The sequence below is a fragment of the Colletotrichum aenigma genome (genome assembly GCF_013390185.1).
Source record: "Colletotrichum aenigma strain Cg56 chromosome Unknown KSG_Cg56_contig08, whole genome shotgun sequence".
In the NCBI taxonomy this organism is placed as follows: domain Eukaryota; kingdom Fungi; phylum Ascomycota; class Sordariomycetes; order Glomerellales; family Glomerellaceae; genus Colletotrichum; species Colletotrichum aenigma.
The window spans coordinates 4,520,534-4,537,158 of NW_023500914.1; the positions used below are offsets into that span (position 1 = coordinate 4,520,534).

Below are 16,625 nucleotides of genomic sequence, written 5' to 3' on the forward strand. Positions count from 1 at the left end.
CCTCGGATGAACAAGCTCTCCACACTGGCCCCTGCGGCAGCCAGTGACGTTGGGCTGAGTTTATTAACTTCGGACGACCGTTCGTTTCCTGGCGTTTCGCATGTCGACATAACCCTGTCCGATTAATATATCCGCCGTCAAGCGCCTAGACCATCATCAAGAACGGGAGCGCAAAATTGCGTGAAAAATCCACCGAAGCGCCCTGCCTGCCCACGATGCTGTTGGCTGACCGATGAACCCATGCGTTTCCGAGGGAAACTTCCCTGCCGCCGCATGCCATTCCATCTCTTCGCAAGCCATCACCACGCTCACATCCTCGACTGGCCTCTGAGTACCGGGCCCAATGTCGGCACTGCTTGCCTAGCTCGACCGGGCTCTGGGCTCTGCCCCGGGGTCCCCTCCGAACGGACGTCACCCGACAGACCCTCACCTTTCATCTAACTGACTCGACTTACTATTCTGCGTTCCCCTATTCGTGCAACGCCCGAATCACAACCGCCATCATCGTCCCACGATGCGCCACTATCCACGTTGCCGGAACCCGACAGTGCCAACGTCCTTGGATGGATCATCATGGATCTCAGATTGTTGGCCCCTCGATGGGGCTGACAACCAGGGACGCGGGTGCATGACCGTCGCAGTGCGTCCCAATTTGGGTCTTTCGCAGCCAGGGGGGCACCATGGATCACGATAGATATAATACTGCGACCTAATCCGGCCCCAACGCCATCTGAGTTTGCTCTCTCTCCTCATCGTTGCCACAAACTTCGTTTCTCTCTCTTTTTGCGCTGGTTGCTGCTGTCTTTCTTCTGCCCTCTGTGACGGGTGTACTCTCTCTTACACACTCTCGTGTGCCATTCATTTCTTCACTACAACTTTCAACGACGACTTACACAACATCATTCACACTCTCTTTCAACCAACGACACCAACACAATCCTTCACCATGTTCAAGTCCCTCCTCGCCACGGGACTGTTGGCTGCTGCCGCCACGGCCCAGCAGACCACTGCCTACACCGACACTGCCACCGAGATCAAGTTCCAGCGCTACACCGAAACGACCGGCTTCTCCTTCGGAGTTGCCCTTCCCTCAACCGTCGGCAAGGACTTCATCGGTCAGATCACCGCTCCCATCACCGCCGGATATGCTGCTGTCTCGCTCGGCGGTCCCATGACCAACAAGCTCCTGGTCGTCGCCTGGCCCAACGGAAAGTCCGTCCAGACCTCGCTCCGCAAGGCCTCCGGATACACCAACCCCGAGGTTGTCACCGACTCCAGCATCACCCTGAAGCCCATCGAGTCCGGTATCTCCGTCAACGAGACCGCCTTCACTTACACCTTCTTGTGCGAGGGCTGCATCACTGGCGACACCACCTCTTTCACCGGCACCGCCGACACCACCACCTTCGGCTGGGCTTACAGCACCACTGCTCTCACCGACACCACCAGCTCCTCCGTTGCCCTGAACTACCACGGCGCCGGCTTCGGTCTCTTCGGTGCCAACCTCGCGGACGCCAAGTCTGCCGACTACGACACCTGGGCCGCCAAGGCCTCCGACGCTGTCACCTCCCCCGGCACCGGCGGCAACGGAACCACTCCTGCCGCCCCGGCCAACATCACCACCACTATCTCCAACGCTACCTACGACTACATCGTTGCCGGCGGTGGTGCTGCTGGTCTGATCGTTGCCGAGCGTCTCGCTGAGTCTGGAAAGAGCGTCCTCCTCCTCGAGCGTGGTGGCGTCTCTCTTGCTTCCACCGGAGGCAAGGCCACCGTCGACTGGAACAGCACCGTCACCCAGTACGATGTCCCTGCCATGGGCTACTACCTCTCGTCCGCCAAGGAGACCAGCGAGTATTGCACCGACACTGCCAGCATGGCTGGCTGCATTCTCGGCGGCTCTACCATGGTCAACGCCATGATGTGGGTTAAGCCCCCTGCCCACGACTTCGACGACAAGTGGCCCACCGGCTGGAAGTGGTCCGAGGTCGAATCGTCTGCCAACAAGCTCTACGAGCGCACCCCCGGCACCATCCTCCCCAGCAAGGACGGCAAGCGCTACGACCAGGGCGCTTACGACGTCATGTCCCAGTGGCTCGCTGGCAACGGATTCTCCGAGGTTGATGCTCTGGCCGAGCCTGACAAGAAGGAGGCTGTCTTCACCCACCCTCCCTGGTTGATTGAGGACGGTCTGCGTGGTGGACCCGTCAGGGACTACCTCCCCCTGGCCCAGGCTCTCCCCAACTTCAAGCTCCAGCTCAACGCCAAGGTCGTCCGCGCTGTCCGCAACGGCACCCACATCTCCGCCGTCGAGATCGAGACCGGCACCAACTCCCGCCAGATCATCAACCTGAACGCCGGTGGTGCCGCCATCCTCTCTGCCGGTGCTCTGTCCACCCCTCGCATTCTGTTCAACAGCGGTATCGGCCCCAAGGAGCAGATCCAGACCGTCAAGAGCGGCTCTGCCCAGGTCACCCTCCCTGCCGAGGCTCTCTGGATCGACCTCCCCGTCGGCAAGAACGTCAAGGACCACCCCATCTTCACTGTCACTTTCAAGACCAAGTCCACCCTCAACTCTCTCGCCAGCACTGCCTTCACTGCTCCCGACCAGACCGACGTCGACATGTTTGCCAAGGGCTCCGGCCTTCTCGCCCAGGCCGGCCAGCGTCTTAACTTCTGGACCAGCGTCGAGGGCTCCGACGGCAAGAAGCGCTACGTCCAGGGCACCGTCAACTCTCCCAGCAACAACACAATCAAAGCCAAGGTCTACCTCACCCACGGTCTGACCTCTGTCGGTGAGCTTGGCATCTCCGCCGACGGCTCCACCAAGTTCACCACCGAGCCCTACCTCAACACCGATGGTGACAAGGAGGCCATCACCTCCTTCATGCAGCAGCTCATCGACTACGCCGCCAAGTCCAACAGCACTCTGACCATGTCCGGCAACGTCACCGCTGAGAGCCTGATCTCCGAGCACACCACCGGCAGCCACTACGTCGGTACCGCCGTCATGGGTGCCGAGAACGACGGCAACTCCGTCGTCGACACCAACACCAAGGTCTGGGGCACCGACAACCTGTACGTCGTCGACGCTTCCATCCACCCCGACCTTCCTACCGGCAACACCCAGGCTATTGTCATGGTTGCCGCCGAGCACGCCGCCGCTCAGATTCTGGGCGGTGCCACCACCGGCTCTGGATCCGGCTCCAGCAACACTGGTTCCGGCAGCTCCGGCTCCGGCTCCGGCTCCGGCAGCAGCGGCAACACAGGCAAGGCCGGCTGCAAGCGCTCCGCCAAGCGCGCCGAGAGACAGCTCCAGCGCCTCCAGCGCTTCCGTCGCGCCCACCACATCTAAGTGGACCAAACAAATATCTTCCTGTTACTATAGCTTGTCATTTTTGACTTATTTTGTATGTAAATAAAAGCAACGGCCAAGCCCGAATTGTATGTATTAGTTCTCAAACCCGTTGAAGCTTAATGTGATCCATGCATTGTGCAAGTGCCATGCCAGTACGTGTGCCTCCAGCAACGACATCCCCCGACCCCAAGGCACCGGAGATTTTCTGCTCCCCGCCTGGGAATGAAAGCGAGGCTTTTGACAGGCTCCCATGTCCGCAGGTCCCGGCCGTTGACTTGAGGCAGCCGGGGTGCGTGCGGAGAATTTAAGGCCTAGGCATGCCAAAAGTGGCCGTCAAGTGTTTCCTGGCTGGTAATTGACTCTCGGCCGTGCATCTCGCATCGCGTCCGCACAGATATTCCCCCAACAGGCGAAACATCTTGAAGGGTGGCACGGCCTACCCAAAAACCACGGATCAAAAATTACCTCACTAGCCAACACTCTATCTTGAATAGAGTTCGCCAGCTTCTCCACGCAATGATGGCATCCCTTACAAGTCATTGCGTCTTTTGCTTTTTCTCCCTCGTCTTCGCACAGTTTCGGATGATTGGTGGAATCTTGTAGGTCGTCGTCGACCATGAGAACTGGCACAGGGAGGTTTTGGAAGCCTTCATGACAAGAACATTCCGCGACTCGTTCGCTCTGTACCGTCGAAGCGATCTCTTCGCTTGGTGCCCACGATGGGGCTAGTTACCTCATTGACAGCGTCTCTCGTTCTTGCAATGTTTCTTGCAGGATGTCGCGGAGAAGTCGACCTGTCAGCTCGAGACAGTCGGATGCCTGACTGCGCGGTATGTATCAATGCAAACCATCGACGGCAAAATCTCGCTAACGAAGCAACTGCATCTAGGTCGCTTGCTGGAGTAGGGCAATTCCATCCATGTGCGGCTCATGGGACAATGCACAATGCATCTGTCAAGATGCCGATTTCGACCTGGCCGTGACCCAATGCTTGGCCAAGTCATGCCCTCGATTGTCAACGTTTGGTGTGTACCGCCCGACCCTAAGAAGTGGCCGGTTTCTGACGACGCCGTAGAATCATTGCGAGAATGGGACATAATGTGCGACAAGCCTCGCCGCGACCGCAAGGGAGACGTGTGGCCCTTTCTCCCGATCCATCTCTTCACCATGCTCTGCGTTGCGGCGCGGTTGTACTCGAAATCATGGGTCATTCGCAGATTCGGCTCGGATGATTGGGTCATTACCATCACCTACATCTTGTACATTGGCTGGTTTGCAACTGGCCACCACAGTCAGTAAGACCTGTGCGGCAGATGGACTAGCTGACGAGTACAAAGTATTCCAAAAGGCATTCGGGACAGACATCTGGTGGGCCGATGCGGATACGCTCACTTGGGCGCTGAAGGTGATCATGCGAAGTTGCACATGACAGGGTATTCAAAGCGCTGACACTGCGTCAAGATATTCTACATTGACGCTCCGATATACCTCTTACTCCTTGGACTAACCAAGATCTCGATTCTGTGTTTCTACCTCAGGCTCTTTCCCTACGAGCGCTTCTGTCGGTTGTGCTACGCCATGTTAGCCATTGTCATCACGAGCACGACACTATGGGTGATACTCGCGATCGTCCAGTGCAGACCGATTTCATACAACTGGGAGGGATGGAAAGGCGACTTCGAGGAACCGGTCAAATGCCTCAACTTGAACATCCTGTCATGGGCCACAAGCGCCGTCAGCATCGCGCTCGACACAATCATCCTCGTCATGCCCATGCCGCTAGTCGTCAAAGTCAAGTCCACGCCCCGGCGCAAGATCGCCATCATCTCCATGTTCACCCTTGGCGTGATCATCGTCATCGCAAGTTGTTTGCGTCTCCGGTTCAACATCCTGTACGGGGACTCGGTCAACATTACATGGGATTACGTCGACCTCATGATCTGGACAGGAGTGGAGGTGGCCACGAGCATCACGGTGACGAGCCTGCCATCCATCCGACTGATGATGCACCGCCTGTTTCCCGGGCTCTTTGGCCGCATCTTCGCCTTTGGAGGCCACGTCGAGCAAGACCGAGAACACTATCTCGAGATCAGGAATACTCAGAGTCGGGACGTTGAGCACCTCGGCGCAAAGGGAATCATGCGCCGCCTCCGACGAGCCCAGACGGAGACTGAGCCGGCCCCCACAATCGGAGGTGGACCGCCGAAAGATCGGCGAGCGAGCAAAACACAGCGCGACTCGGAGAGGCTCGCGAAGCCAATGCCATCCGAGGCAAGCCGTGTGTTGGCCAGCATCATGGGCAGTTTGAGCGGATCGTCGAATCGGCCTTCCATCTCCATCAGCGAGTCCTCGACCGAATCGATTACCATCACTACGGAGATCACCATCACACCTGAAGACAAGCAGTGCCATTACGCCACTCCAGCTGTCTGGGAGAGCGACTCTCGCCGCAAAGCATCGGACGGATCATGAGCAAGACCTTGGCTGGGATCTCAGGCTCCATAGATGACCTCGGTTTTGCCCCGGTTCGCAGGTGGAGGCGTCTTGGGGGCCAGTGTGCTGGTTGGACAGATTGTCCGGAACCCCTTCCATTTGCGTGTCGCTCCGAGAAACCGGTGTTGATGCTCCATTCAGTCCAAATTGGATCGGAGCCGGTCCGTCTCTGACGTCGACCCTCCGGAGCACCTGGCAAAGTGGCAGCAACATCAAATGGCGCCGCTCCCGAGCCAAGTACGGGTTTACGAGTTATCATCTGTCCACGCTGAATGCGCATGCCTCTTTGGCGAGAAATTTGGTGGAACGAGTCGAAAGTTTTGCGACTTGACTCGACGCTTGTCATCAAGTGTGCATGAGCACATCAAGAACACCAAGACAACTTGAGCGAGGTGAAAACGGAAGAAGTTGCATGTGTTGCAGATTCCAATCTCGCAAGCGAACGACGATTTGGCTAAGCACATGAACCACAATCCATCAGGAGAGATGAAGCTCAATGCAACCGAGCACCAGTATCATTGCCACGACAGATGCTGGCGACTAATGACCCTTCGAAGCGGCCTGCAAACAAGAACTTTGTCACATCGGCATACAGATGAGCCGTTTTTATTGACTGGTGAAGTAACAGTATCCACCACCACTCTGCTCCCACTTCCCGCAGTCGGGCAAACTCCGACCAATCTTCATCATCGTATGCCGTGCGACATGCGGCACTCGGCCGGCCGGGAGGCCGTCATCAACGACCGATTGCCGTACGAGCACGGCTCGGGGCACTGCGGAGCTTCTTCAGCGCACGATGTGGAGGCCTATCAACATTGGCTCGGGCGATGTAACGACGTATGCAGGTCGATCCTCCACATCACGGCAGTTTGCGGCAATTGATGGTCAAAAGTTATCAATCTCATCTTATCAGATGTAAAGATATGGAGACGCGCCACACCGATCGTCCAGGGAGGCACACGGGTTCCTTGGAAGAATGCCTGATCTCATTCGTTTGTGGTGTGGGAACATTCACGGAAAATGCTGGAAACAGAAGGCCAAATGCCGAGGGAGGCCCAAACCCATGGCAACGACGATGAAATTTTTTGGATGAACTTGTGTTTAGTTTGCCGATGTCGGGAACCATGACGATGACTGCAACGTCGGGATGAACGATACAAAATGCTGGGTCGTCGCGCTCTCTCGTGGGATGTTCTTCTCCTCCCCTCCAGGCTTCCCTCCACCTGACAATCGTTCACCAGCCTGTTGACGACCATGGCGCGTCTCACCTCCTTCGCCAGAGCTACCGCTCTCCTCGGCCTCGGCCGCGTGGTTGCTGCGCAGAACAGCACCGTCTGGCCCTGGCAGACCTACCGGTCCGAGCCCTCTCTCCAGCCTCCCTCGCTCAAGATCACGCAGACCGGAGAGATCGCCAACGGCCACCTGTTCTTCGACCAGTCGGGCTCCGGTGCCCACAACTACTCCGTCTTCATCATGAGCAACGAGAACGAGCTCATCTGGGAGGGCGCGTACGGCGACATCTCGGCCTACCGCGCGCAGTACCTGGACGGCGAGCCGGTGCTCACGTACATGACAGGCATCACCTTCCCGGAGCCCTTTGGCTGGGGCTACGGCGCCATCTTCATCTTCGACCAGACGTACAAGAACATCATCAACGTCACGCTGCCCCAGAACCGGGACGACCTGAACCTGCAGACGTTTGGCGGCTGGGACTCGTCCGGCCTGGCCAACGGAAGCTGGATCGACATGCACGAGGACCTCATCACGCCCGAGGGCACCATGTTCATCCCGGCCATCAACGTCACGCAGACCGATCTGACCTCCGTGGGCGGCCCCGTCGACGGATGGATCGCCGACTCATTCTTCTTCGAGGTCGACGTCAAGACCAGCGACGTCCTGTTCCAGTGGAACCACCTCGACCATCTGGACGAGATCCCCCTTGCCGACTCTGCCGAAGTCTACCCGCTCGGAGACATGGGCTTCAACTCGTCTGAGCCTTGGGGACCCTTCCACATCAACTCGATCGAGAGGTTCGCCGACGGCGGCTTCCTCATCTCCTCTCGCCACTACTGCTCCATCTTCAAGATTGCCAAGGACGGCTCGGTCGAGTGGACCCTGAACGTGAGTTTCTTCCTTCGATGATTCAGCAAAAAGCATAGTATACTAACAGGAAGGCCAGGGTCGCACGGGTGGCTCCTTTGCTCTGAAGAACGGCCTGTCCTTCTGCTACCAGCACGACGCGCGCATCCACGCCGAGGGCAACAGCACGACGCTCATCTCGCTCTTCAACAACGACAACAGCGCGGTGGAGTCGGGCGTCAACGAGACGTCGGGCATCCTCCTGACGGTCAACACGGCGACGTGGGAGGCGACGCTGACGCAGGAGTTCATCGACAAGGACGACACCATCTTCGCCGTGTCGCAGGGCAACGTGCAGGTGCTCAACGACGGCAGCGGACACGTGGTGATGGGCTACGGCAGCGTGCCCAAGATCAAGGAGTTCAACGCGGAGGGCGAGTGCGTCTTCACGGCGCAGTTCGGCGAGGACCGGCTCGTGCAGAGCTACCGCAACTACAGGTTCCCGTGGGTGGGCAAGCCGTACTACGCGCCCAAGGCGTTTGCGTGCAGCGCCGGCAACCAGACGGAGGTGTACATGAGCTGGAACGGCGCGACGGAGAACAAGAGATGGACCGTGTTTGCGGGCGACGCCGAGGACTCGTTGGTCGAGAAGGTTGGCGTCGACAAGACCGGCTTCGAGACCAACGCGACGTTTGCCGGGTCTGCGCAGTTTGTCAGAGTCGAGAGCGCCGGCGAGGGCATCGAGACCGGTGTCAGCGAGGTTGTTGCCGTTGAGAGCCAGTGCTAGATGGCTGCTGTAGCTTCACCTGTAGATACATGGCCACGAGACATTAATTTACATACCGTCCGGCCAATCCAATGTCTTTTCATGAGATGAACCGACGTCCTTTGCTTAATATCAAGGCAACAATTGGTTGTCGCGGCCTTGTCCAGTGATCACTAATACTCGTCAGCAAACGCGTGTCTCGGTGATGCATGCTCCGGATCATTGACATGGCCCGTGAGACGACACAACAGATGCGGCGCGCTGTCCTATACGTGAGTGAGGCATTGAAAAGCTTACAAATGCAACGGGAAACCTCATCGGCCAGTGCAGACGACTCCATAAAACACGGGGGTGTCTCCCGAGGCCACCGGGCCGTGCCGGAGACCGTGCCGGAGGATGGGCTAGCCGCACCTAGTATGCTATGTATGCAAGGTGGATTCGGGGCCGGGGCATCGCAACGCAGGCAGAGCTGTGCAACCTGCTTATTTCGGGGTATTGGTCAGCATTGGAGCATTACAAAGCATCATCTTCCGCCTTGTCGTTTGCTTGTCTCGGACACGACGCAGGTGTGAATGCGTAAGGATCAGAAAAAGAAGAACAGAGAGACGATTAAATGGTACCGCTAAGACTGAGGTACCTATCTCATCCCCCGCACTGCACTATCTATGCTTAAGGTAGTGTCAGGAACACCCGCAACCATGCCTCTTTGCGCTCAGTAATCAACCGCATCACGCCAGGAAGATAGCACGCAATCGCCCTACAGCATGACGAATGGGCAATTCCTCCGAAGTCTGCCCCCAAAGCCCTCTCTGTTCGTCCGTTTAAGCTTCTGGGGCAGCGGCGACGGCAGTGGCCGATTGGCCATGTTGACGGTTGACAGGAGATCAATCCCTCCCGGCCCGCGAACTCAATCTCGCGTCAATTGTCGACCCCAGACTTACCCCTGAGATGGCGTGTTGGTGCATTAATCGTTGTTCATCTCAGTTCTTGTCGACAACCTCTGACCTTTGGTGAAGAGCAACATCGTGGACTGCCTCGATTAGCAGCCCCATCAAACACCCCTGCTCCCCCATTCGCACCACATAACACAATGTACACGGATCTGACCTGGTCCGCAAAGGCTCGGATGCAAATCCGCCCGAGCCGCCTGCAATGCTGGTTGCTGAAATCCCCGCCAGCCGCGACTCGGACCTCGTGCGGCGGAGGAAACACCACAGCAGCGTATTTTCCATTTGTCAGCGCCCACCGGGAGCTCGTGTTCCCCGGCAGCAACTTGCTGCCCTCAGAGCAGCGATGATGAAGATACGACACGGTCGGAAGTTGCAGTGTACCTCGCGCCGCTGCTTGACCGTACCTCAGGTACCTCAGTCATGAGGCAGTAGGCATGGACCAGGCTGGGGGCAAGCATGCAAGTCCCATTGAACAACAGCAACAGCAGCAGCAGGAAGCAAACAGCCACCAGCAACGGGCCACAACCTGCCCAGTGAGTGAGGTGAGCACGGAAACCAGTGTTTCCCTCCCTTGTCTGACCACGGCCATCCAATGCCTCCTTCTCTGCCTGCTTTCTCTGCTCTCTGTCCAACCCGCAGTGGCGCATTAGTCAACCAGACCCGCCCGTCGAACTTGACAGAAACGCCCGATCACCACCTCCTGGTTCCCACCGCTAGTTTGAGGACAGGTGGAAGGTTGCATCCTGTGTCCGTATCTGCTCCAGCTTTCCAGAGCCTGCTCCCAACGTCTGATGGACAAACATATAAACCCTTTGCTGTGACCCGAGACTCCATTTCCTTCCCGCTCGACAAGTCCACCTCCAAACATAGACAGACGTCTTCATCTTTCGATCAACAACCACAACACCAACCCTCTTCCACACTCCGCCAACCAACTTGAACCGCCAAAATGACCTACACGCTCTACGACGCCTCCGTCCCCCTCCTCACCGCGGGCCTCAACACCCTGCTCAACCTCCTCAACAAGGCCGAGGCCTACGCCGCCGAGAAGGGCATCGACGTCAAGACGCTGCTCGAGGCCAAGCTGGCCGAGGACATGTTCCCCTTCACCTTCCAGTACCACGTCGCCACCGACAGCGCGATGAAGATCATCGCCCGCGTCCAGGGCACCGACCCCGAGGCCTTTGAGAACAAGTTCGACAGCGTCGCCGACCTGCGCGCCCGCGTCGAGCACACGCTCGCCCTCGTCAAGGCCGCCGACCCCAAGACGTTCGAGGCCCGCACCGACGCCCTCGTGCCCCTCGGCCTCGGCTTCGGCAAGGGCGAGATGCAGATCCCCGCCCGCGACTACCTCGTCGCCTACGGCATGCCCAACTTCTTCTTCCACATCCAGGCCGCCTACAGCATCCTGCGCAAGGAGGGCGTCCCCCTCGGCAAGGCCGACTACCTCCAGCCCTTCATGGGCCCTCTCGTCGAGAAGCACCTGAAGGCGCAGCAGTAAACATGTCTCAGCAGTACAGAAAAGGTGTTGGTGTGAGGAGGAATTCAAACGTCACAGGATGGATGGCGCCCGGCATCATGACAATGGCCGGGATTGAGCACGATCGGATAGGAAAAGTTGTCAATTGAAAGTCAATAATTACGCATTTTGCCATTGTTTTTCTTGTGTGCGGCAGTGGATGTAGCATTGCAGCTTTGCACGATAACTGTAACACATGAAGCAGCCATTGATTTGGTTCAGAGATCTTTCTCATGGGCTCTCAGTGAATCAACACGATGTTGCCAGATCCAGATGCTTCTTTTCCCCTCCATGACCCCTCCACGACCCCTCATTCCCTTAATGAGGGGCTCAGGGACCGCTGACTAACCACAGCAAGCCTCCACTCTGCTCCGCTCCTCACCAATAGGATGAAGCTATCTCCATCGTCGGAGAACAATCCGAACTGCCGCCGCCGCCGCCGATGCTGATAGACGATAAGCTGCGGAGACAGATCCCTGCGCGACTGACTGATTTCCCCTCAGTAACGTGACCAAGCAAACATGAATCGAGCTTTTCTCTACATATGGTGACGCGAAGTGCAGACTTCTAATGGATACATGAGTTGTTTCCGACATAGAGTGTCGTCCTGTGAGCAAAATGTCCGTTCTAGCATCGGACATGATGCTAGCCATGTGACTTTGTCATGTTCTGTTGTCGCCGCACTGTTGTAATAGCACGTGGCGTGACCTCGCTCAGCGCAAGCAGATAGAATTCGACATGAAGCCGATCTCCCTTGGCGTATCATGGCCCAGAGTTCGTATTAGTCTCTCCCAACCTAGATATCACGGCACACAGGATATGTGGAATAATTAAGGCGGCTGTTGCGTAGCAACAACACCCATTCGAACTAATTCCCAAATCTCGGCTTTATTCCAGCGGACAGACCTTGTTCCTGCGTCAGAAAGTAGGGGTCTTTCAACGGACTGAGTTTCTCTGGATTCGGCAGCCAGACGATTGTTTAGTGTTGAAATATTTCAAGCTAAACCAACAGTGTCCTCGTGGCTAGAACAGTCGGAAGGTTCACGAATGCTGGGCATTCTGTTTCTGAGCAATATTGATCGTGGCAATGATGACGGTTTGCAACTTTGCAGTTTGTAAATGGCAAAACATCTACAGTCCACGTGTTGGTCAGGTCTAGTCAGCAAAGCTCGCGAAACCCGCTGGTCATCTCTGCAAGCTCAGCATGGCTTAAAGGGAAGACGATCACCTGAATCAATCCTTGTAAGCCGCAGAGGGATAATTGCATCTTTTTGCTCGTTGCCTCTAGTAAGCAGTAAATGTGGTCGGATAGACCACTCATCAGAGCGTCGACGATACACCTTTTTGAGGTTGTTCTCAGTCATAGCGAAGTTCTCCGAGGCAGATAAATTCCAAGTCATATGCCAGAACTGATAAATACTGCCGCCCTTATTCGCTTGACACAAACATCTACCACCTTCAAAACCCATTCCCCCCCTCAACCGCGCTGTTTATATTCAACGGAACTTCAATTCTATCGCTCCCAGTCAGATCTTGTCAATCCATCGTTTTCGTTAAGTCTCACATCCAACATGAAGTTTTCCATTCCCGTTGTCCTGTTCACAGCTGGTGCTGTTGCCGCACCCTCCTTCGTCAAGCTGAGTGAGCGACAGCTCAGCGAGCTGACGCAGGTCCTGACCCCGGTCCTCCAGGGTCTTCAGTCCTTCGACGTCACCCTCAACGCCTACACCGGGGGACCTGGCCAGGAGCTACTCAATGTCGCCAACAATGTCATCGCGGGGGTCCGCGCTGCCGCCAACGCCGTTGCCCCTATCCAGCCGGTGTCTGAGTCGGAGGCTGGTGATTTCGCCGGACTGGGCCAGCAGCTTGACATCGCCGGCTACAGGTTCATTGCCGATCTCAACGCCCAGATTCCGGTGTTTGCCCAGAGTGGCATCTGCCCTGAGACTCTCAACTGGGTCACCCAAGTTGGTACGTGACTAGAGCGAGCTTCTTCTGTTTTACGCGAGGGAGATAGCTAACATTGTACAGGAGACGGAGTTCTTGATCTGAAGACGGCCGTGTTCAGCAAGTTTCCCAACAACGGTGGGGATGCAAATGATGTCGAGGAGTTCAGGAAGCTCTTCTCTGCTGTTGAACAGCGATTGAAGGAATGCTCTGCTCCACCTTCGGCGGACTGTAGTGCGTATTGCGGCAAGGACCATAAGGAATGGAACAAGAGCGAGTATAAGAAGGGCGAGAAGGGTGAAAAGGGGAAGAAGGGTGCCAAGGATGACTGCAAGAAGAAACACTAGACAACAGCAGTAGATAGTGAGTTAACTAACTACCAGGGAAGAATGGTAGCTTAGTCAGGATAGCAGTGTAGAGAGAAAAGAATATCATGGCTAGCCTGCGTTTGCCAACGTGATGATTGTTGCAGCGGTACCCAAGCAACACAGCTGTGGTGAACTGATCTATCAAACTATAAACAGAAAACCATACGCATATTCAGTATGTGAAGAAGGTACGAAAACAACTAATTAGGAACAGGATGCCGAATTTCATGCAGGGCGGGAAAAAAGAGGACAACAAGAACTCACCTTCAACTTGAGGCCGAAATCACTGTATCCTGGATGTGTGTCTGGAGTGTGAGGCGCTGTGGAGTCATGTTGGGGGCGGCATTGCCCCGCCCTCACCATCGTCGGACCCTTTCCTTATTTTTTTACGGAATTTTTCAAGCCCCGGGGCGGCATCACCACCTTCACCAGCCACACACCACGGAATCTCAATCCACATCGGCACTCATACTCACTCACATACAGCCTCACCGTCACATTCACCTTCACTCTCACCATCCTCAACCTGAACCAAGAACACACTCACAATGTCTGCCGATCTCAGCGAGGCCGAGGCCCTCGCAACCCCCGAGTTCTGGAACGAGCGCTACACAAAGTCAGACGGCTCCAACCCAACCCACGAATGGTTCCGCACCTTCGCCGCTCTCGAGCCGTACTTCCAGAAACACCTCTTCACACAACGAAGCCCCGAGACGTCGCCGCGCATCATGCACCTCGGCTCAGGCGACAGCGTACGTCTCTCCCCCCACACCCCGCGCGTCATCCCGCTCACACTCACAGACAATCCCCGCCGACCTCTCGTCCCGCGGCTACAAGAACCAGCTCTGCCTCGACTTCTCCCAGGTAGTCGTCGACCTCATGAAGGCCCGCCACGAGCCCCTCGGCGGCATCGAGTGGCGCTGGGCCGACGTCCGCGACATGCCCGACGCCGCGCCCACCCGCTCCGTCGACGTCGCCTTCGACAAGGGCACCATGGACGCCATGATCCACGGCTCGCCCTGGTCGCCGCCCGACGACGTCAGGGACAACACCGGCCGCTACCTGCGCGAGGTCCACCGCGCGCTCAAGGACGACGGCGTGTTTCTCTACATCACCTACCGCCAGCCGCACTTCATGAAGCCGCTGTTGAACTCCGAGGGGCTGTGGGATCTTGAGATGGATGTGTTGTCGGGTGGCGAGAGCGCGTTTGATTATTACGGATTCATTCTGAGAAAGAAGGCTCAGGTATGAAGTGCGGTTGTTGATAAAAGAGAATGGATGGACAAAATTGCATGGGCGGTGTTTGGGTTATTTTAAGATGGACATGTTGAAATGTCACGAGATGAGGAAGCTATTGTGAGTTTGAACAATTGATATACGTAGACCATATCATTCTCATAGACTACAAATGTACAAATATTACATCCCTTCAAGCTTCACCTTCATCATCCTCAAAAGCCCATGTACTCGTTGGCCCGCTCCAACAACGCCCTCTCTCCCTCTCCCTCCCCCGCAACCCGCAAAGCCTCAAGACCCATCGCCCTCCGCGCCTCCGGTGCGACGATGGCATCCTCACCAGGTCTACCCACATGATCTCTCTCCCCCTTGCCGCCAGGGAAGTCCGGACCAGGCAGCCCCTCCAAGAACGCCTCCCTCTGCCTCTTGAGATACCACACGTTCTGGTCCGTGAGGGGGCACACGGGGATGTACAACACACTGGAATCCCCCTTCCCCTCGTGCACCATGTCAACAGCGTGGATCTGATCCGCATGCCACGCCACAAAGTCGCCCGGCTTGATCTTGGGCATGTGCACCATCGTCCGTCCCAGCTCCAGATGCGGGTGCAGCTTTCCGTTCAGCTCCTGGCAGTGTCCCGCCGTCGCCCCGTGCAACTCCGAACTCATGCCCTCACCCGCCGTAAACACCCAGTTCTCCTCCCTCAGGAACTCCGCCCCGCTGACGTCCTCCCGCAGGGGCTGGAAGAACGGCCGGAGCAGGAGATACGCCGTCGTGTGCTTCACCAGCGGGTTGACCAACAACGTCCCCTCCCGCGGCCCGGCGGTGCTCATGCTCAGCCACCCCTGGAACATGCGGAACATGCTGCACGCCCCGGCGCCGTTGTACAGGTCCTGCACGGCGTGCACGCGCGCGCTGACCTCCCACGGGTCGTACCCCTCCCAGTCGCCGCGGAAGATGGCGTCGTACGTCCCCGTCTTGCCGTACCCGTCGCGCTCCCAGCGCTCCAGGGACCCGCCGTCGATGTGCGGGCCGAGGGCGAACGTCGCGTCGCCGGGCTGGCGGATGCGTAGGCGGTCCGCGTATGTCAGCGGCTGGAGCGAGATGGCCGCCGAGGGGGACTTGTTCCAGAGGTCGCGCATGAGCGCCGTCTGGACCTTGAGCAGGTTCGGGTGGCCGCGGGCTTTGAGCTGCGGGAGGGACCAGTACAGCTCGTAGACTTGCGGGTTGTCGGCAGGGAAGGCTGTGCTCGTGTTAGTGGTCATGTAAATTCCATCAGAAACCGTTGGGAGAGTATACCTTTTGTCGACGGGTTTTTGCGGACATACGCCTCCACCTCTTCTTTGTACCCCCGAGCTTCCTTCTCGTCCACGACGCCTCGAACAACTACCGCGCCGCGTTTCTTCATCTCGTCTTTGAGGTGCTCAATGTCGCTGTCCAGGCTGGAAAACTCGACACTGGGGATGATGGCAGGGCCCTTGGCCGCGATGGTCTCGTTTTCTTCTCTTAGCGATTTCAAAAGTCTGGACCAAGACTTTACCACGGCGTCCTCATTTCCGGCCACCAGGTTCTGCTTGAGGGTACGGAACCGCTCTGGTAACGGTTCCCGCGTCTCTCCGGAGAGGGAGACAAAGACGGACGAGATATCGCCCTCCTTCTTTGGCGCGTGCGCGGCTGCTGCGCCCATCATGACAGTGCGTCGTTGTAGGCATATTGAAGGAAGCCTAGTCCGCGCGTTCCGAGAAAGACTTAGGAAGCGAGACATGGTGGAAATGTGACAGTTGCGAAGGTCGCTGGCCTTGTTAATGTTGAAAAAATGCGGCTGATGCCGTGTAAGTCGCCCATGCACAGGAGATATCCAAAGACTCGGGGGCAAAGAATGATGCGCCAGGAAGTAAACAAGACGCAA

General features: G+C 57.0%; 7 protein-coding genes across 7 annotated transcripts; 6 read left to right on the top strand and 1 right to left on the bottom strand.

The window, feature by feature from the left end:
* Window positions 1-946: 946 nt before the first annotated feature.
* Window positions 947-3,355, top strand: CDH-1-1 (Cellobiose dehydrogenase; the record flags this gene model as incomplete). The annotated part of the gene is made up of 1 exon (XM_037327966.1): window positions 947-3,355. The coding sequence occupies one exon, from the start codon at window positions 947-949 to the stop codon at window positions 3,353-3,355; it is 2,409 nt and encodes an 802-aa protein (XP_037174140.1).
* Window positions 3,356-4,360: 1,005 nt separating this feature from the next.
* CGCA056_v012723 (uncharacterized protein) lies at window positions 4,361-5,830 on the top strand (the record flags this gene model as incomplete). Its single annotated transcript, XM_037327967.1, has 3 exons — window positions 4,361-4,649; window positions 4,696-4,763; window positions 4,820-5,830. The coding sequence occupies 3 exons, from the start codon at window positions 4,361-4,363 to the stop codon at window positions 5,828-5,830; spliced, it is 1,368 nt and encodes a 455-aa protein (XP_037174137.1).
* A 1,275-nt stretch (window positions 5,831-7,105) lies between these two features.
* CGCA056_v012724 (uncharacterized protein) lies at window positions 7,106-8,717 on the top strand (the record flags this gene model as incomplete). Its single annotated transcript, XM_037327968.1, has 2 exons — window positions 7,106-7,972; window positions 8,031-8,717. The coding sequence occupies 2 exons, from the start codon at window positions 7,106-7,108 to the stop codon at window positions 8,715-8,717; spliced, it is 1,554 nt and encodes a 517-aa protein (XP_037174142.1).
* A 1,878-nt stretch (window positions 8,718-10,595) lies between these two features.
* On the top strand, window positions 10,596-11,147 carry CGCA056_v012725 (uncharacterized protein; the record flags this gene model as incomplete). The annotated part of the gene is made up of 1 exon (XM_037327969.1): window positions 10,596-11,147. One exon carries the CDS (start codon window positions 10,596-10,598, stop codon window positions 11,145-11,147), a length of 552 nt encoding a protein of 183 aa, XP_037174141.1.
* A 1,589-nt stretch (window positions 11,148-12,736) lies between these two features.
* CGCA056_v012726 (uncharacterized protein) lies at window positions 12,737-13,459 on the top strand (the record flags this gene model as incomplete). The annotated part of the gene is made up of 2 exons (XM_037327970.1): window positions 12,737-13,136; window positions 13,197-13,459. The coding sequence occupies 2 exons, from the start codon at window positions 12,737-12,739 to the stop codon at window positions 13,457-13,459; spliced, it is 663 nt and encodes a 220-aa protein (XP_037174559.1).
* Window positions 13,460-14,028: 569 nt separating this feature from the next.
* On the top strand, window positions 14,029-14,731 carry Eef1akmt4 (EEF1A lysine methyltransferase 4; the record flags this gene model as incomplete). Its single annotated transcript, XM_037327971.1, has 2 exons — window positions 14,029-14,232; window positions 14,282-14,731. The coding sequence occupies 2 exons, from the start codon at window positions 14,029-14,031 to the stop codon at window positions 14,729-14,731; spliced, it is 654 nt and encodes a 217-aa protein (XP_037174151.1).
* A 200-nt stretch (window positions 14,732-14,931) lies between these two features.
* On the bottom strand, window positions 14,932-16,481 carry ybiU-0 (Uncharacterized protein; the record flags this gene model as incomplete). Its single annotated transcript, XM_037327972.1, has 2 exons — window positions 14,932-15,959; window positions 16,016-16,481. The coding sequence occupies 2 exons, from the start codon at window positions 16,479-16,481 to the stop codon at window positions 14,932-14,934; spliced, it is 1,494 nt and encodes a 497-aa protein (XP_037174145.1).
* Window positions 16,482-16,625: the final 144 nt, after the last annotated feature.